We start from the raw sequence: 17,317 nt of genomic DNA, 5'->3' as shown, positions 1-17,317 counted from the left end.
CCTGGGAAGGAAACCACATCATGCCGCGCAACGTTGAACAAGAAGTCAGGTACCTCCTACCTTAGGTGGCCTGCCTAGATGTTACTCCTACTGGTTGTAAGAATTAGGTTTCCAACACTCAACACTCAAGTTTCACGTTATACAAACCCCGGAATTGGACATGTTCTTGGCATGGAATATCTGGCCGCCCGTGAGGACCTGAAAATGAGATGTCGACGGAGATCTCGATGATTATGAAGTGTCTGAAGACCTGCTTCAAGGTTCAAACATTTTTAATTTGTTTTAGACTTGGTGTTTAAGGCGGCACCTCTGGCAGAGTATGCAGTCGTTATCTCATTAAACACGGGTCGTTCACTCGTCTGATCGCACCATTGCCACAATACCATTTAGGATTAGGAGCTCTACTTGTCTGTGAAAAGGCTTCTGCCTGCAGAGAATCTTCTAGGGTGTACATGGGAAAAATATCATGATGTGCCTTGCACGTTCTTTTCGAGTTGTTGATAGCTGTGTTAAGTAAGGTAGGCAACTCCCGTTCAGGGGTTGTCGATGAGGTGGCCGCAAAAGGTTCACAGCGCCAAACGACACTGCGAGAATCAAGCTCCTTAAGAGGGTATATATAAGGTAGGTATTTTACTCAGAAGTGGCTATGTCTTATTGTAAGGGTGAAAGTCCTACGAAAGCCATCCTGAATCCGTATTGTGCTGTGCCATGGCTCAGGTCCCAATGACTCTTCAAGCCCAAAATGAAGAGCCCGATTCTGATCAAACCCGGCCTAGGCATTGAGATCCTCTCGGAACTGCCAGGTTGCTCACAATGGCTCAAGATCGCGTACCCACTTGTGGTGACTTCTGAAGCTGAATGTTCCTGGTATATAAGGCGTGCCTTCCTATTCGGATGAAGAGCTAATCCACGAGGCGCGTCGGTTGCCCTTTAAACTAAATCTTTCTGATTCTATCAGTTCCTTTCCACTTATTTTATCGCCGCCGTATAATTGATCAGCGTGCCACTTTTGTGCCTACCGACACCGTTTCCTCAACCACGCGACGCGTTTCGGCAAACGACGTCGCAGATCCGACAAGTACATCATTTCTTCCTCCCATCCTCTATTTGACCCTCCGCATCCGTTATATTCATTTTCTCGTTCCTCCGTTTCCTATTCAATCTATACCTGAAAGCCATAGTTACCCCATATCCGTCCTTCATCGGGCCGGTTCTTCATTATCACGAGCAAAAGGAGGTTAGCAGCGCGTTATTACGGGTCACAATGTTCTACAGTCACGAAAGTAAGCATTTGCGGACATGGAAACTCGAAAAAGCGGTGCCCTGACATGACTCTAAAGTTCTCACAAGCCAGGCGTATGGCGTGGCGACCGTCTGGTACGAATACTGGCGCTACGGTTTTGATAGCGAAGTACTGACAAGCTCTTGCTCAGGCTGGTCTCGACGATCGGGCTTAGGTCAACCACCCGCAAGATATCGCGGAAGGCAATCCAGGATGTAGATGTCCAGAAGGCATGCGAAACTATACTCCAGCCCAGCGCCCCCATTGCGTTGCGCCTCCAGGGCAGCCTGCTCTATGGACTCTCCAGGGTCTATTCGCAGCAGTGCCACTATGTCCTCTCGGATGCTGAGAGGGTACAAGCCCACATGAGGGCCTTCTACAGCGCACTGGCTGGGAGCGATAACGCCCTCGACCCTCGCGCTGGGAAATCGAAGTATGTTTTGCAAAGCATCATTCGCTTGGTCACCTGAAGCTAACCGATAAAGACGGAGGGAGCTGATGCTGGAGGACGATCCGGAGTTTGATCTAAACCCTGACCTGCCTGCCTTCCATTTTGACGATGACGGCAATTTAGTCGTTCCGCAGGGCAGCCAAAGCCAAGCTTCTCGCAAGACCTCTTCTCAACTCTCGCCCCTGCAGCCTGATGGTTCTTTCTCCGGCTCCAACCGTTCAATCCTCGGCGGTTTCGACTTCTCTCAGTCACCATTCGGGGGTGGAATAATTCCAGAACCATTCGGGACAGGGACAATGACGCCCAACAAGGGAAATGACGGCTTGATGCCACTCGCCGAAGAGGAGCGGGAACTGCAAGCACTCGACGACTGGGGTTTCGAGATCGACGCCGACGGCAATATTATACCGGCCTTGGATGAACCGCAGCTGCCGCGGCTCCCACAGCCAGAAGAACAAGAAGGTGCAGGTTATATCCAACAGGACGGGATTGTTCAGTTTGACGACCAGGGCGACGTGATCATGAGCGGCCGCGGCCATGTCTTCCACTCGGACCCACCTCTTCCGGTGCTGGAAGAGTTGGAGGAGAACCAAGCGCAGAATCACGAACAGCAGCGGGGACCAGAGGAGCAAACAGTTGCGGTCGAAGAGGAAGCCAGCTCCGGCCGTGCTCCGGTGCGCGTCCAGCGGAAACGGCGCCGTCCGATCCTGGCACCCGACGACCAAACCAAAATAACACGGCAGGAACTCAAGGCCTGGTCCACGAATTACCTCACCAACGCCGAGGGGGCAAGCCAGCCGCGTCATGGTGTCACAGCTGCCGAAGCCCGCAAAAACGCGTTCAACCTCGTCTTCGGCCGCGGCATCGGAGGCATCGGTTTCCCGACCGGCATCCCGGGCCTCCCGCACCCCCTGGCACCGCACTTTTCCGGCGAGGGCTTGCAAGCTCGCCTTCTTGGGATTATAATCTCGAACTCTGACGGCGAGGATATTGAAGCCCCTCGCGGCCGCCGCCGTTCAGCCCTCGAAGCCCTTGAGATCGACCAAGACGACGAGCGCCGCGTCCGCCGGCGGCTCAGCGAGGACGAAGGCTTGCAACACGCTCAGCCCCAGCCCGAAGACGACAACATCCTCCTGCAAGGCGACGAAGATCTCCCGCCCGTGGAGATAGGCAGACGCGCGGAGTCTGCCCTGCCCGACATCCCCTCCGATGTGCCGTGGAACCGCCCCTCCTCCCAGATCCCGAGCTCCTCCATCAAAGGCGCAGGGAGCCGACCGCCCAGCCGCCAGGTCAGCGCCAGCCCACTCCACGGGCGCGGCAGCCACCTCATCCCGGGCCCGGAGATTGAGCGCTTCAGCGATGGTCCCCAACCGTTCCTGGGCTCTGATGGTTTCGGATCTGTCTTCGCCGCGCTGCACTCCGGCCCAGCCGGCAGCCTCGTCAGCGACCCTCTCCACCCCGACCCCTTCGTCCTCGGCAGTGGCGGCGGTACCCAAAACACCTCTCAGATGATGCGCACCGCACTAGACCGCGAGGGGCGCAACTTTCTAGACTATGTCGAATCCGTCGCCCGCGACAAGGGTGTGTCCGATGAGGAAGCAGGCGCCAGCGGCAGCGGCAGCGGCAGCCGTAGCCGTGGTGGTGGGCATGCCGGCAGCAGTGGAAGGCAATGGGTGGAATTTGAAACCCTCTTCGAGGTGGAGGACCAGAAGCGCGCCGTAGTGGCCCAGGCCTTCTACCACGTGCTGTCGCTGGCCACCAAGAACGTTATTAAGGTTAAGCAGGATGGGCAGGGCGGCTTTCACCCGTTTGGCACGATCCGGCTCGGGGTGGAATTGTCCGTTGTGGGTGACGATGGCGCGGGGGTGCTGGAGGGGATTGGTGGCGGCGACGACAACGACGATATGATCTGAGACAGGGGTGGAGTGCTTGCGAACCTGGCTTGCGCCCAACTGGCGCCGTTACGATATTACATTGCGGAACAAACGGATGAGGTATGACGGATGGAGGGCATTTCTGGCGTTGGGGTCGGCAAGGCGTTGGACGGGGTCGATGGCGACCTTGCCATTTATCACGACCTCAAGAGGGACACATGCTCTTTCCAATTTTTTGAGATGAGTGTGCTGCGAGCAGCAGCGTAATATCGGCAATCTTAGCACGGAAGATACCACGGGATTCATTTGCATGGAATGGAGGGGATATCATTGCTGATAGACAGGCACGGCGCATCATTAGCTCAAGAGAATCGAGATCATTCTTCATTATTGCGTTGCATTCGTTGTTTCTGGTGGACGTACTATCACCACACAAGACCGGAGAACAGCTCTTACCATTGTGCCCATTACTCATAAACATCATCATCGTCCATGGCCCCCTCCCGGTCTTCAAAAACCATATACTCTGCTCCAGCAGCAGCCTCGCCCATGACCTTCTCCCACCCCTCACGGACTGGCCCCAAGACTGAGTCGTCGAACGAGAGAGAGGGAGAGGGCGCGGGGAGCGTAAAGATCGAGCCTTCCGCTTTGAAGGTGTCGAGGCCGGCCAGCTGTTCATACTGGAGTTGGTACAAGACCTGAGAAGGTTGGTCGTCGCTTGTGACACCGACAAACGCATCCAGCGCTCGCTCCAAAATCTCCTTGACATCTGCCGTGGTGAGAGTCGTAAAGTACAATACGCCTGTTTGTCTTCAGTTAGCCTGGATTCTGCCATGGGGTAGGCTGAAAAGTGCATTGAAGAGGAGTACATCAGAATGTCAGAAGTGTTTAGCGTCAACGCCGAAGCTCAGACAATGTAGATAAGTATTCAAAATGGAGATCATCATGTACTCGGGGGGGAGGAAATGTTGCTCGGGTGAACTTACTCTGACCAACAGGGCATTCCCCGGTCTCGCTGGCGTGAGCAGACAGGTAGACCGGGTACTCTGACGCCTTTCCAGCCGCGGTTGACAAAGAACCCGCCGGAAAAGCGACGATTGCGACGGCGGGTCGTGGTGCTCCTTCTAGAGTTGCTTCGAAGAGTGAGTTCAGCCGTGAGCCTACCACGGCTACCAACCTGCTGATACCCGTTCGATCGCTTGGGTTCTCATCAGCGCGCACCAGACTCCGTGTCTTTATGGTGTCGCCACTAGTGAGCCGAAGCTCCAGTTCGTCCCCAGTGGTTTCCATCTTTTCAATGCCGGTTCCGAGCATGTACACGCCGCCACCGACGGCGCCGGCACGACACGCAACTTGTGCAACTTCGGAGAGGCCACCCCACTTGGGGTAGATCGCGGCAAAGCCGGGACCGTAAACACCCATCGACGAGAGATGGCGACGGATGACAGCCAACCCGTCTTTGGTACTGATCTTCCCATCCAGCGAAAGGGTGAGGGTGACGATGTACGTCTGCAGATCTGCATCCATCTTGAACCCTTGCTGTAAGAGACCAACCAGTGGTGCGTCGGCATACGGCTGCCATAATTCTAGCTGCGGCGGGCTTTCGTAGTCCAGGACGAACTTGAGGAACTTCATCAGAAGACGCTTCGCCTTGGCCGAGACTGCGGTGGTCGAGAAGACTTCCTCGCGGGTAGATGGGATGCGGGTTAAACTCGATCGCTGGGTTGCATCTTCGGCGGGCTTGAAAATGTAGAAGGACCCCACAGCAAGAAACTCGACCTGGCGGTAGGCACGGGAGGAGACGAGCTGTGAGAGCAATTCCGAGCGCGCGTGGATGAGCTGTGGCGCAAAGGCCAACGAGTATGCTCGGGACGATAACCCAGTGGAACTCTCAGATCGTGTGATGGACGCAGACTTGAAAAGGCCAGCGGTGCCTGCTGAAACTCGGCCCACCCACGACTCGGCATCTTGAAGACTGAATGCTGCTTCGGGGCCGCCATAGAACTCGTTTGGGTCTATGTGCAGGATTTTCTTGCCGGACCGCGAAAGGGCTCTTCAAGGAGAGAAGAGGCTAAGTCAGTCAGAAGGGCAAACCGAGGACTCCGCAGGTCGTCGCAAACTCACAGCGCAAGCAGTGACTGCTGCAGCCCGGTGCCGCTGATAACGACATCCCAAAGGGTGTCGCTCAGAGACTCCATTTTTACATGGAGAGGGCAGACTCCTAACGGGTAGAACCGTTTGGAGCAGTCGGGTCGGATGGGATTTTGGTAAACGATGAAATGGAAAGTGGAAGGAGGATTGGCAGGCAGCGAAAATTTGAATGAAGTCGAAGTCAAGGTGGACCCGCATCTCAAGAGCAGCGGTCGGTAGATATTCGGCCCGCCTGGTGCACGGACCCCCAGTTCTCGCCTGTCAAAAACGGAGATCTGCAGGGCTCGCTGGAAATTTCTCTTTTCGAAATCAGCGCTCGACACACCACCCAATTGCTGCTTTACAATAAGGCGTTGCGGCTGGCGGAGGACCTTTCATTAGGACCTTTAAGTCGGGCGACAGATTAATCCGTCTCCCTGTATCTCCTGCTCTGGAATTCACCTGTAAGAGCGGGTCGAAAGGTCTAGACACATTCCAATTCGCAGATCTATGTTTTTTTTTCAAGACTCGAAGAAGAGTTTTGAGAATGTGTTGCATAATCACATTCTGATCAAATTTTAGATGTTAGTGACCTAGTGCTCTCCAGTTTCGACCAGAAGTTGGGCTGTGATAGGGAAAGCCTTTTCATCGTATGTTGAAGTGACCAAAAACCGCTGTTCCCATTGGGCCATCTGCTGCCACGGGATGCCAAATGAGACTCCTTTGAACAAAGACCCAGGACTACCCCAGGTCCCGTAGCCCGGGAGATATTTCACGAGCCTTTGCGTAGCGGCCCGGTCAAGCAAGCACGGCGTTGGTATGCCGGGGCATTGGATGGTTGATTTCAACTTTCACAGCACAGGCTTCGTCCTCTTGACATGGCAGGTTTTCCAACTCTGGAAACAACTTGAAGTAGATAAAACCAAATTGCTGAATCGATTATGTAAGATTGTTGTCATGTGTAGTTTCATCTATTCTGACAGTCGCCTGTTGAACCCAGACAAACTCAATGGCCGACATAGGCGGGCTTCCATAGTGATTCAGAGAGTTTATAGGACCCTCAGGATACAGCTTTGGTCAGGCATGTACCTTCCTAGCTCTCTGAGGGCTCCTAGCCGTTTTCTTCCCCTGTGCTGCCTAACTGCCTCGCTTTCTCGAGCCTCTGTTCTGGTGCTCACACTCCGGCAGTGATTTGCTGAGGGCGCTTGGCCAGATTTCAGTGTGAGCCGTAAGCCGCCAGACCACGCGTCAAATGAGTAGTCCTCCTCTGGGTATCAGTCGTATTTTGTCCATATTCTCAACCAAACACGGTCCTCACTTCATAGCTCCCTGGACCTCCTTCCACCTCTTCTCCGCAATTGTCGCAAACCCGCGGACTAGCTCCCTCCCAATCGCCGTGCCGCCCTGCTTCTCAATGCTCTTAATCCTCGTCTCCCCATCGCTGCAGTCCACCACCATGGTAATCGCCTCTCGGCAAAGAGTCTCCTCCAACCGGTCCGGATCCAGGAGCAGCCAATGTCTGCCCTCCGGAACGCCCGTCCCCACCTCCCCTAACTCCTTCTCCTCAAACACCGCAGCAGTACACGCCACCGGCAGACCCTTGACATTCAACTGCCTCTTCTCCGTCCTGGAGCATACCACCATCTCCCGCTCCGGGTCCCACCTCGCGACAGGCAATGATGTATTCCTCAGCGCCGCCACGACCGCCGCCCAAGCCGCATCGAACGGGTTCCCATCGAACGACACAAACAGCAGGTCAATATACAGCACCCAATACGCAACCACCCTATCCTCCTCCTTCACACCCTCCTCCTCCTCCTGTCCCTCCCCCGCCCCCTCCATCTCTGTATCCTCACCGCCCCCAGCAGGTTTACTCCAAACCCTCAAATCCTCCACCCCCACCATCCCCGTCGAATGCAACAACGAATACACCCTCGTCGACAACGTCTGCGCCAACGCCGTCGGCGGCACACCAGGGAGGAACTGCGGCGCCGAGCCCGTCGCCAGCTCAATATTCGGCACCAACAAATCATAATCCCTCAACTCCCCCCTCCCCAACCCCACACCCCCCCTATCAACCGGCCTAAACAACGGCACCCGCTCCACGGGCAACACCTCCCCACGGACACCACACAGCACGGTAGTATCCCCGAGGCGGACGAGGGAGCTGCCGTGGGCGTGGGAGAGGGAGGAGGCCTTGGCGTGCAGCGGGCGGGTTTCCTGGGTGCCGCGGCCGTTGGTGCGGGTGGCGGGCCGCGAGGGGTCGGCGGCCGAGGTCAGGTTGCGCAGGAGGAAGGGGTGCGGCGAGAGGCGCGCGAAGAGCGGCGCGGGTAGCTTTATTGTGGGGGCGCTCATTTTTGTTTTTGGGTTGGTTTGGTTTGTGTCGGGGTGGTGGTTTCGAATTGGGCTCACGGGCCCTGTTGTGGGTTGTGCCGGTCGGTCGATCGGTCGGTCGGTTGGGGTTTGTTTGATGTGTGTTGGTGATGGTGGAGGGGCGGCGGTTGGGAATTTTCTGGGTTTCTTTCAGCCTTGCAGATGGGGTGGGTTGCAACCGGCTCGGGACGGCCAATGGAATGTTTTAGTGGGTGGCTCGGGATTTTCAGTGCATTGCAGCGGGGGAGCTGCTGGGAGTTTGGCGGGTCGAGCTGGTTGGACAGAGGCACTCCCGCTGTGGCCAAAAAAAGCCAAATTCCAGGTGGAGGTGCCGCCGAAACTTTGGACGAGAAGAAAGCCATTCAAAAGCCCAAGTGTCACGATTATGGACGCATGCAGGGCCAGTGGGGATGCGCGGGAAGCATCCCCAGCCAATCGTTAAAAGAACCAGTAAGGAGAGGATCACTCTTGGCAGAGTGATCCCAAGCAGGCGGGATCGTGAGGCTCACCACGAACCTAGTGATCCCGCAGAAGGAGGATCACTTAAGCAACCGCGATCCCCAGGAGGAGGGATCACAGGGAGGACGGTGATCCAGATAGTATATAGTCACTCGTGCTGGAGAGCTCTGGGAGTTCTCCAGTTAGCAATCACAACTACAGTTCGCTACAAGCTCACAAGCCTACTGTTGAGACAAGTCTATTGTTGTGCACCCTTTGGCTGCACCGAACCTAAGCATCCTCGAGAGATTACCTTCAACGAAGCTGAACCCTAACAGGATAGGATCTTGAAGTAGGTTCGTCACACCAAGTTTACTTTTTATTTGACTCGGTTTCTCTTATTTCATTCATTTTGCTCGGTTTTCTTTACAACTTTTTTTCTTCTTTTTTTTTTTTACTTCTTCCTTTGCTTGATTTCTTGCTCCCCTTTCGAGTTCGGCTTTTTTTAGCCAAAGGGAGAGAGAGGTTCTAAGTTTCCATCTCTCTGTTTAGGTAGTTATGGGACAAATGGATTCGTAAGGAATCGAATATTGGTTTAGTGATCGTTTCTTGCCTCGTAATACTAGGAGATGGTATCTATGCGTCTATAACCTCTAACCTCTACCTGCCCAGTCCTCATTCCTCTCCGTCTTGCAAGCGACTCCAAAAGTTGACTAACACAGCTGCTACCTCATCGCTCTTGGTCATGACGAGCTCATGGCCAGCGTTTAACACCACCGCCTCGAAACCATCCTCACCCAGCACAGCCGTGGCGTCATGCAGTAATTCCTCTTTCACAATCACCGGGTCCGATGAGCCCAAAACGAGCAGGATCTTTCCCCCTCGAAGCCCGGGTAGCTCGTCCGTTGTGTCGTCCCACTCGGAGCGTTCTCTCCTCACTGCCAGCAGCTGCCCCAATGCATACCAATCCTCCTTCTGCCCGTAAATGGGAGCGTACCGTATACTGCTCACAAACGCCGGGATGAACCCCTGGTGATGCCTCAGTTGCCACTCCATCACCGTAGAAACGGTATGCTCTGGCCTCCGCGCCAACAAAACCGCATTATCAAACGACTGCCCCCCGCTCGCATCACTATTCTTCTGCCATTCCCCATCCCCATCCTTAACCTCCACCACCTCCGCCGCCATCTTAGTCTCCGTCACCGCACCCCCCTTCTCCCTCCGAGGCATCAGCCGCCGCCTAATAAACCACTGCAGCACCCCCTCAGGAAACACCCCCGTCGAGTACAATAACCGACTCTTCCAACTCACATGCTCCTCCCTCACCAACCCACACCCCGCCACCAACACAAGCGACCTCAACACCCCGGCAAAATACCTCGCAAACGCCACCGCCAACCCACCCCCCAACGAATACCCCACCAAATGAAACCCCCCCGCCCCCGTCCACGCCAACCGCGACGACGCCAACACCAACAACACCTGCGAAACATACAACCTCCCATCATAACGCACCCCCCCCGGCGCATCCGAGTACCCCCTCCCAAACAGATCAAACACCATCACTCGACACCCACGGCGATGCACGAGCGCCTCGGCCAGCGCGGCCAGCGCCACGCAGGGGGTGCTGATGCCCGGGAGCAGCAGGACCTTGGGGCCGTGCTCGGGGCCCCATTCGAAGACGCGGATGCTGCCGTAGGGGGTGGCGACGTCGCGGCCGCCGGGGAGGAGGTCGGGCGGGTAGGGGAGGGCGGCGATTTCGGAGGGGGTGAGGTGCGGGAGGTGGGTTTTGAGGGGGGAGGGGGTGTTGTTGTGGTTGTGTGGGTTGGGGGTGAGGAGGGTGGTGGTGAGGAGGCAGGCGGATATGCCGAGGGCGGCGCCCAGTGTGAGGTAGAGGGTGGCTGTGGTCCCCGCCGGCGGTTGGGGCCGAGAGACAAGGGTCCAGGTTGGCATCGGAAGTACCTACCGAGTTGTAATCGGGTTGTGGATTGGTTGGGTTGAAATGCGGTGAGGTTGTTGATGAGTGAGTTAGGAGGTAGATTCCGGCTGGTCCTTTCCAGTACCCTCGGCTTATGAGGAGGTTGAGTGCGTATGTTTGGGAAGGCACAAGAGGCTTAAGAAATCACAAGGATTTCCGGTGAAGCGGAGGGTTGCCGGAAATAAATTGTTGTGCGACACTGCGGACGGGCATTCTCGGCTCGGCAGTCAGACTGCGGGGCCGCCTTGGCAGGTCTTGGCCACCGGCGTCGGCTCCGATACCGAGATGCCACGTTGGTGTTGACGATGTTGTTGTGGGCGAATCGGGTATTTCCGGTACGGTGCGACGTTGCATGTTTCTTTCTTCTTAAGACTTGAAGTTTCGTACCAGCCCACCCGTTTATTTCGATTTCAAGTGAGATCTCGCGTGGAAAGTCTGGCTCGGATCGCCAGGGTCTGGTCTGGCGGGGTAACATGGCCATTGTTACCCCCACCTCACTCACAAAGCGCGCCGTCGGAGGTTGACATGACTCCATTCCATCATCTTCCTCTCCGATACAGCTCTTTCAACTTGGAAAGCTGCCGACGAACGACGCCTTTCTCCTTTTCGGCATCGCTATCCGAGAGTTCTTGGGAAGAGGACGGCCTACAGGACCCGTTCATGTCTTTGACCAGCTTTCGCGTCGGTGACCGCTCTCCGGTCCAAGATGGTCGATTTTCGACAACGGCTAGCCATGATTTCGGATGGCGTTCCACAGGAAGGACCCTCTCTCCAGGTTGCCTTCCGGGTTGCTCATTTATCGAGACAGTCGGGCTCAAGAGCGACAGATATGCCGACCGGTCTAGGAGAGGATCGGAGGCAGTGTGTCGGTTTCGAAAGTGCTTCGGCATGATGTAACTATTGACGAAATAGAGACGGGCTGAATGAGATTTAGTTGATGAAATGTTGTCGGAATCCCGGGAGCTCAGTGTCGAGTTGGGGCGGGGGCTTTGTGGGCACCGAGGTCTCGTGAACAGCCATCATCAACCCCTTTGAAGGGATGAACCGAGTACCAAGGGTTAGGGTTTGATATGGGCTTGACAGCTCGGATAGGGGACGTGGGGGGCTGCTTCGGGAGCAGATTGGTTGGCCCCCCGGAAGGCAACAACAGCGCTCAGCGAATGAAACGACTATAAGCCGTACAATCCGAGCTTTCTTGCCTGCAAACATCAACGCTTGAGGCAAGAGGCGCTTTGTGTTTGGAGCCCATTCGGCCCGATCCGGCTGCCTCGTTTCATCTTTCATGTTTTCCAGCTCACACCGCCGCCTGTTTTGTTGCCTGTCTTCCCAATAGCAGCTTGTTTCGTGGCGAAGGGGGGATAAGCGGTGTCAGCTTCTGCACGGAAAGACGACCTCAGCTAGGTGGTTATCCGTAAATCCGTGCAGAAGGCCTCGCCAAAATACTGCCAAGTTCCTAACTGGCATATCAACATCTTTCGACTGTCATGTGAATTTTAGGTTGAAGCGTCATCGAACGACGCCCGGTCGCAAAGCACTCAGAGCCGGATAACGTGGGCGCAATGATCTTGTAGGTAGGTATATCTACTGCGGCTCGGTGCTATAAACATGGCGCTCTGTCCGTAAGAACGTCCATGCTCTTTCTGTTCATGTTGCCATCCTAACTTTTTTTGCCTTATTCCTTGACGAGCTTCGTAACCGTATCCTCGATCTGCTTGTCCGAAAGACCTGTGAAAGGCAGTTAGCCTCTCTCCTCACCAGCCGAGCCTGTCAAAGTTTACCTTCTAATGACTCGCTCGTCTCCTTTCCGAACTCTATCGAAGTCGTCAGCAAGTAGGTTTATGGCCGCACCAGCGACCGAACTCGACGGACCGTATCTCGCGTAGATTTTGGGGAGGGTGCCCTGAGCTTCGCGCAGCATGATGGGAATCGAGGGGTTGTTCTTCTTCATGATGGGATACGCTCGGGAGAGGAAAGACCTGTAAGGTAGGCAAGAGTAGTTAGTATGGCTGCCAAAGGCTGTATTTGATGTTGAACAGCATCACTCACCTCGTGGCAGAGCTATGCTCGCCGGTTTGGCAAAAAAGGAATCGAACCTCCTTCAGGCCCTTGCTGAAAGCATATCTGGCCGACATTTTGGCTGGTGTGTCAACGGACTCGCCGGCGAGGAACTCGTGCTCAATTGGTCGTCGACGTCGTGAACCCGAAGCAAGCGGGAAGCGGGTTTTCCTGGCTGCGCTGCAATGAGGCTGATGGAAATGGGGCTTGACAGTGCGAGGCTGCAATCTGTTTTGGCAATTGACCATGGTTGTTGCATAATGCTGGTTATGTGCATGATTTAGACCAGCACGGACTTCAAAGTTTTATCCCCGGATTCCCCAACAGACACCAGCGGTGTCCAAGCGTCAATGAGTTTGTTGCTATCAACGGACCCTGAAGCGGCGCACCCTTGTCGAAGCAATTGAAGAATTCCCCCCTCCGCACCTTGACAACCAGGGCGACAACTTCAAACCCCTCCACTCCTTGTACGCTTCCCATTCCTCGAAGACCCTCACTACCGACCGCCACTAACAGCGAACTCCCTCCAGTTTTTTTGTCCGCCAACCCGACAGCGCCCTTGTTCCACGTCCGACGACCGGAGTCCGCCTCGCCCAAATCTCAAGAAAACGAGACCGCCACATCCGCAATCCCACCACGAGCATCACCGACGGCGCGCAACGATCCGCACCGCCGACACCCAAGAAAACAAAAACCACATACCACAAAATCACCATGTCTCCCTCGAGCAATTTCTTCCGGGCGGCCCGACCGGCCTTCCGCGCCCGCCAGTTCTTCTTCCGCCCCAAGCAGGGCGCCCGCTTCCAGAGCACCACGGCCGGCGCCGCGGCCGAGTCGTGGGCTAAGCGCATGTGGAACAGCCCCGTTGGGCTGAAGACGGTGCATTTCTGGTAAGGAACCTCACTTCTCCGGACCCTTCTCCCAACCTTGGGCACCGCCCCCCACCGTATACAGCGACAACGCCCCGGGGAGTACAGACGGCAGGGTGGCATGGCACGGCATGGCATGGGCATAGCATAGAACATGCGGGGGGACATGGGCCAGACTCGGAAGCAAGCTTGCGTTATTGTTGTTTGTTTGCTAACCACCAAGTCCAACAGGGCCCCTGTGATGAAGTGGGCGCTCGTGCTAGCGGGCGTGTCCGACTTTGCGCGCCCCGCCGAGAAGCTCTCGCTCACGCAGAACGCGGCGCTGACCTCGACCGGCCTGATCTGGACGCGCTGGTGCCTGATCATCAAGCCCAAGAACTACCTGTATGTTTTTGCCCAACCTCCCTCCCCCTCCCTTTTCTGGTGGGCGGTCAAGACTAACCTTGTCGTGTGTGTGATGTTTAGCCTGGCCGCGGTCAACTTCTTCCTCGGCGTCGTCGGCGTCGTGCAGTGCTCCCGCATCCTGATGTGGCAGCAGTCGCAAAAGGGCCTGCCTGCGAAGGTGGAGGAGGTCAAGGAGGCGGTTGTCAAGTCATAGATGTGGCCCAGGGCCGGGTGGTAAGAGGGTGTTTGTGACAGGGCAAAGAGAGAGCGAAACGGTGCGGGGGCGTTACGCATCGGGTAACTACTAGCAATCAGGACTCGGCAAGGGGCGCAGAAAAAGGTCGAGTGCCTGGGACGGGGGATGGGCGGGGATGTTGGGACCGGGACCAGAATAGGGCTGCAGATGGCGCATGCTGGTCTCGGGTGTGTACAACAACAACATTAGCCGGGTTTCGGCGTAATCGTGGGTTCAGCCAGCGCAGCGTGCTCTTTATTTTTGCATTGCACAGCAGGGCGTGATGGACAGGATCAAGAAGTCGGGGGTGGTTAAAAGAGGCGGCAGCGTATACGGTCACTGGTAGAAATATTTCAGAGACATGGTCCAAGAGGTTGTGGCAGCAAACTTGATCAAAAACTAGATGTGTGTTGAACGTTTCTTTGTCAATTGTTGATGCCACTGTTGTTAGGTCTATCCCGGGGTCTATACCGCTAGATCATGTCTGTCGCTCGCAAGCAGGCGGCAAAATGGCCAACCGCTCAAACAGCCCACCCGCCAGAAAAAGGATATCAGCTTACACGCCATGCTCGCTACATCTGTTGCCAGAACAATCCAAAAGAAAAAGGACCGGAAAAAAAAAAAAAACATAAAAAACCGAAGGTCACCCACCGGTGAGGACTCATCCCAAGCCAGCTAAATAGCTCATTCCGCCGCCACCTCATACCCGTTCGCATCCCCATTCCCCGTCCCATGCCCATTCACAACTCCATTCCCATTCACGACTCCATTCCCACACCCCTCTGGCCGCCCCCTCTCCACGCGCTGCTTCAACTCCAACGGCACAGCCAGCTCATCAAAGCTGCCGCGCCGCCCCCAGTTCATGGGCTGCCTCTTGAGGAACGCACCGACGGCGCCGAGGTACCCTTCGTGGCGCAGGAAGTAGGCCTGCTTGGCGCCCTTGGACCAGAACTTGATGGCGTAGCTGAGGGTGTTCATGGTCCGCGGGTGGCCGCGGATGAAGGAGCCGCCAAAGTAGATGTGGGAGAGGCCGTGGATCTGCGACTGCAGGAAGGCGATCTGGCCGATGTTGTTAGATATCGCGTAGAGGAGGGAGACGGAGATGTCGGCGGCGGTGAAGGGGCTGGATTCGTCGTGGGAGAATTCAGGGTGCGGCGGCTCGGAGTGCTCGGAGGGTGACGACGGGGGGTGGTCCGGGTGGTGGTGCTGGTGGTGTTGCTGGTCCTTGTGTCGCTGGCCGCCGCTGTCCTCGGCTTCTTGCTCGGCTTGCCGCTTCTTGCGGAAGACCTTGCCGAAGGAGCTGGCTATGGTGGTGCTCTTGAGCCCTATCTTGCCGTAGTCAGTGCCGTAGATGTCGCCGACGAGCATGTCCACCTTGGCGTTATCACCTTGCGAGGCGAGATCCAGCATCTCGTCGAAAGTGCGCGCCCCTGTGAGCAGGCTGAGCAGGCCCCACAGGGTGCCGCCGCCTAGAGATGTGCCACCGACACGCTCGTACTTGCGCGGGCCGTGGACCTTGAGGAAGGAGACGCCCGAGCCGATGTTGACGAGGAGGTATGGGTAGACGTTCTCCGAGGGCTCGACAAAGTGCATGGGATCCGCCTCGGAGTAAGTGAAGACCTCGCGGGGAATCTCGGTGATGAAGAAGTCGAGCCCAATAATCAAACATTCCATCTCATCCTCCCGCAGCACATCCACCCCGAGCACCTCGCGGATGTTGTCGTAAAACTTGTAAGCCCCTCCCCCTGTCGCCATTACGCACAGGTCGCCGGGGAGGCGCCCGGATGAGCCGCGGCCATTACTGGCAGCGCCGTTCAGCTCCAGGTGCTTATCCTTGAGGCCTCGCACAAACTCAAGGCAGTCGTCAATGCGGTCCGTCTCGAAGCTGGCAAAGTTGAGCCGTCCTCCTGGCTCGGTCGAATGCGCTTCGCGGGAGAAGTAGACAAGCTTGGCAAGAGAGCCACCAATCTGCGACGAGTCCGAGAGTCAGCCCAGCTCGGCGGCACCACAAAAAAAGAAAGGCACAATGACATCATCGCAGCGAAAGGGTAAAAATGGGAACGGAGGGGGAGGCTTCGTACATCAATTGCAATATGGCTGACCACGGCGGTGTGGTTTGGCAGCCGGATGTCCTTTGTCTCGTGACGGCCGGGGGATCCACTGCGGCCATCCGGGGTAGTGGGGGTTGCTGTGTCTTGGTCGACGATGAAGGCGCCCTTGACGTTGATACGGACCGAGCCCGGGTGGCTCAGTGTCTCATCAATCTCAGCCGTGTCAGCAGTGGCAGTCCGTGGCCTGCCGGAGGATAGGAGCGAGCCGGCGCCGTTCTCGAGTTGCTGCTGTCGGTTGTGCTCCCGGGCCTCCTCCGGAAGCGGCCGGCGTGGCGGATCGGCTTGGTAGATGTCGCTCGGCATGATTCAATCGCTGTAGGCCGTCGGGAGAGGGCGGTCAAAAACAGGAAATTCAAGGAGGTCTCATAGGAATATCCATCGGAGTGGATTTTTTCGGCACGGGCACGCCGAGTGAATTGAAGGTTTATAAAACTGGGAATGCTCAGAATTACATTGTAGAACTCATCCCGGTGTTTTCAGACTTGTTCACTGCGACGAAACCGGGCGTAAGTGCAAGGGCACGGCTGGAGCGAGCCGGTTATCGATAAGAAAGGGCCCCTTTGCCCGAGGCTGTGTACAAAAAGGGAAGTGGCTTGCCCCGCCGATTGGCTGGCGCCTCTCTCCCACACCTCGGACTCCGGTCAACGTCAGCCGGTAGACACCCGCTGACCAAGACTAAGCCCCCTGGAATTCGAGGCATTAATGGGAAGAAGGGGTGACACCCTCGAGCAGCGAGAAACAAAGGCCAATCAAAGCCGATTTGACTCGAGATTGACAGTGCATGGCATTCTCACTCTCACACTGCCAAGAGTGAAAATCAGAGAAATTGAAGAGTTTAAAAACAAGGCTCAGCCGGGAGGAGGGGAGAAGGAACCTAAGATGTTACCAGAAATGGCTCATTACTTTACTTACTTTAACGAGCCATGATGAACACGAGGCAGTCAGGCACACAAACAAGTCTTGCACAGCCTGTAAACAGCCATTCTTGTTGTCATTACATTACCAAACTGAGGCAATTAATCGGATGCATAGGTACCTCCTCATGGATGCAACCTACTATTACAGATTACTACTAGGTAGGTAACTAAGATACTTACACTTACAGTACAAGACCACCCAACATCCAACCCACCACTT

The 17,317-nt window shown here is 56.0% G+C and overlaps 9 protein-coding genes across 9 annotated transcripts; 2 read left to right on the top strand and 7 right to left on the bottom strand.

Moving 5' to 3' along the window:
- The first annotated feature begins 1,059 nt into the window (after positions 1–1,059).
- Positions 1,060–3,925, top strand: F5144DRAFT_536796 (uncharacterized protein). Its single transcript, XM_066787063.1, has 4 exons — positions 1,060–1,283; positions 1,341–1,377; positions 1,590–1,715; positions 1,768–3,925. Exons 1-4 carry the CDS (start codon positions 1,265–1,267, stop codon positions 3,644–3,646), a joined length of 2,061 nt encoding a protein of 686 aa, XP_066641765.1. The 5' UTR covers positions 1,060–1,264; the 3' UTR covers positions 3,647–3,925.
- A 53-nt stretch (positions 3,926–3,978) lies between these two features.
- On the bottom strand, positions 3,979–5,933 carry F5144DRAFT_578822 (GDP dissociation inhibitor-domain-containing protein). The gene is made up of 3 exons (XM_066789289.1): positions 5,732–5,933; positions 4,594–5,660; positions 3,979–4,409 (listed from the first exon to the last, which is right to left on the bottom strand). Exons 1-3 carry the CDS (start codon positions 5,803–5,805, stop codon positions 4,075–4,077), a joined length of 1,476 nt encoding a protein of 491 aa, XP_066641764.1. The 5' UTR covers positions 5,806–5,933; the 3' UTR covers positions 3,979–4,074.
- Positions 5,934–6,617: 684 nt separating this feature from the next.
- F5144DRAFT_515690 (ribosomal protein S5 domain 2-type protein) lies at positions 6,618–8,439 on the bottom strand. The gene has a single exon (XM_066786614.1). The coding sequence runs from the start codon at positions 8,090–8,092 to the stop codon at positions 7,052–7,054; it is 1,041 nt and encodes a 346-aa protein (XP_066641763.1). The 5' UTR covers positions 8,093–8,439; the 3' UTR covers positions 6,618–7,051.
- Positions 8,440–9,130: 691 nt separating this feature from the next.
- Positions 9,131–9,986, bottom strand: F5144DRAFT_578815 (uncharacterized protein; the record flags this gene model as incomplete). Its single annotated transcript, XM_066789288.1, has 1 exon — positions 9,131–9,986. A coding segment is annotated over one exon (750 nt), but the record flags the coding sequence as incomplete, so codon positions are not given.
- A 595-nt stretch (positions 9,987–10,581) lies between these two features.
- On the bottom strand, positions 10,582–11,258 carry F5144DRAFT_306299 (uncharacterized protein). Its single transcript, XM_066783924.1, has one exon. The coding sequence runs from the start codon at positions 11,059–11,061 to the stop codon at positions 10,663–10,665; it is 399 nt and encodes a 132-aa protein (XP_066641761.1). The 5' UTR covers positions 11,062–11,258; the 3' UTR covers positions 10,582–10,662.
- F5144DRAFT_494335 (uncharacterized protein) lies at positions 11,066–11,416 on the bottom strand (the record flags this gene model as incomplete). Its single annotated transcript, XM_066786026.1, has 1 exon — positions 11,066–11,416. The coding sequence occupies one exon, from the start codon at positions 11,414–11,416 to the stop codon at positions 11,066–11,068; it is 351 nt and encodes a 116-aa protein (XP_066641760.1).
- Positions 11,417–12,076: 660 nt separating this feature from the next.
- F5144DRAFT_578811 (thioredoxin-like protein) lies at positions 12,077–12,868 on the bottom strand. The gene is made up of 4 exons (XM_066789287.1): positions 12,573–12,868; positions 12,396–12,502; positions 12,305–12,337; positions 12,077–12,251 (listed from the first exon to the last, which is right to left on the bottom strand). Exons 1-4 carry the CDS (start codon positions 12,827–12,829, stop codon positions 12,199–12,201), a joined length of 450 nt encoding a protein of 149 aa, XP_066641759.1. The 5' UTR covers positions 12,830–12,868; the 3' UTR covers positions 12,077–12,198.
- A 44-nt stretch (positions 12,869–12,912) lies between these two features.
- Positions 12,913–14,473, top strand: F5144DRAFT_578808 (uncharacterized protein). Its single transcript, XM_066789286.1, has 4 exons — positions 12,913–13,048; positions 13,112–13,471; positions 13,682–13,834; positions 13,916–14,473. The coding sequence occupies exons 2-4, from the start codon at positions 13,296–13,298 to the stop codon at positions 14,046–14,048; spliced, it is 462 nt and encodes a 153-aa protein (XP_066641758.1). The 5' UTR covers positions 12,913–13,048; positions 13,112–13,295; the 3' UTR covers positions 14,049–14,473.
- F5144DRAFT_578806 (fumble-domain-containing protein) lies at positions 14,474–16,676 on the bottom strand. Its single transcript, XM_066789285.1, has 2 exons — positions 16,151–16,676; positions 14,474–16,037 (listed from the first exon to the last, which is right to left on the bottom strand). The coding sequence occupies exons 1-2, from the start codon at positions 16,481–16,483 to the stop codon at positions 14,754–14,756; spliced, it is 1,617 nt and encodes a 538-aa protein (XP_066641757.1). The 5' UTR covers positions 16,484–16,676; the 3' UTR covers positions 14,474–14,753.
- Between the last annotated feature and the right edge of the window lie 641 nt (positions 16,677–17,317).

This window comes from Chaetomium tenue, assembly GCF_020726465.1.
Source record: "Chaetomium tenue strain MPI-SDFR-AT-0079 chromosome Unknown F5144scaffold_5, whole genome shotgun sequence".
Classification (NCBI taxonomy): Eukaryota; Fungi; Ascomycota; class Sordariomycetes; order Sordariales; family Chaetomiaceae; genus Chaetomium; species Chaetomium tenue.
Note: the sequence above shows the minus strand (reverse complement) of the source record. Positions and strands in the feature narration are given on the sequence as shown.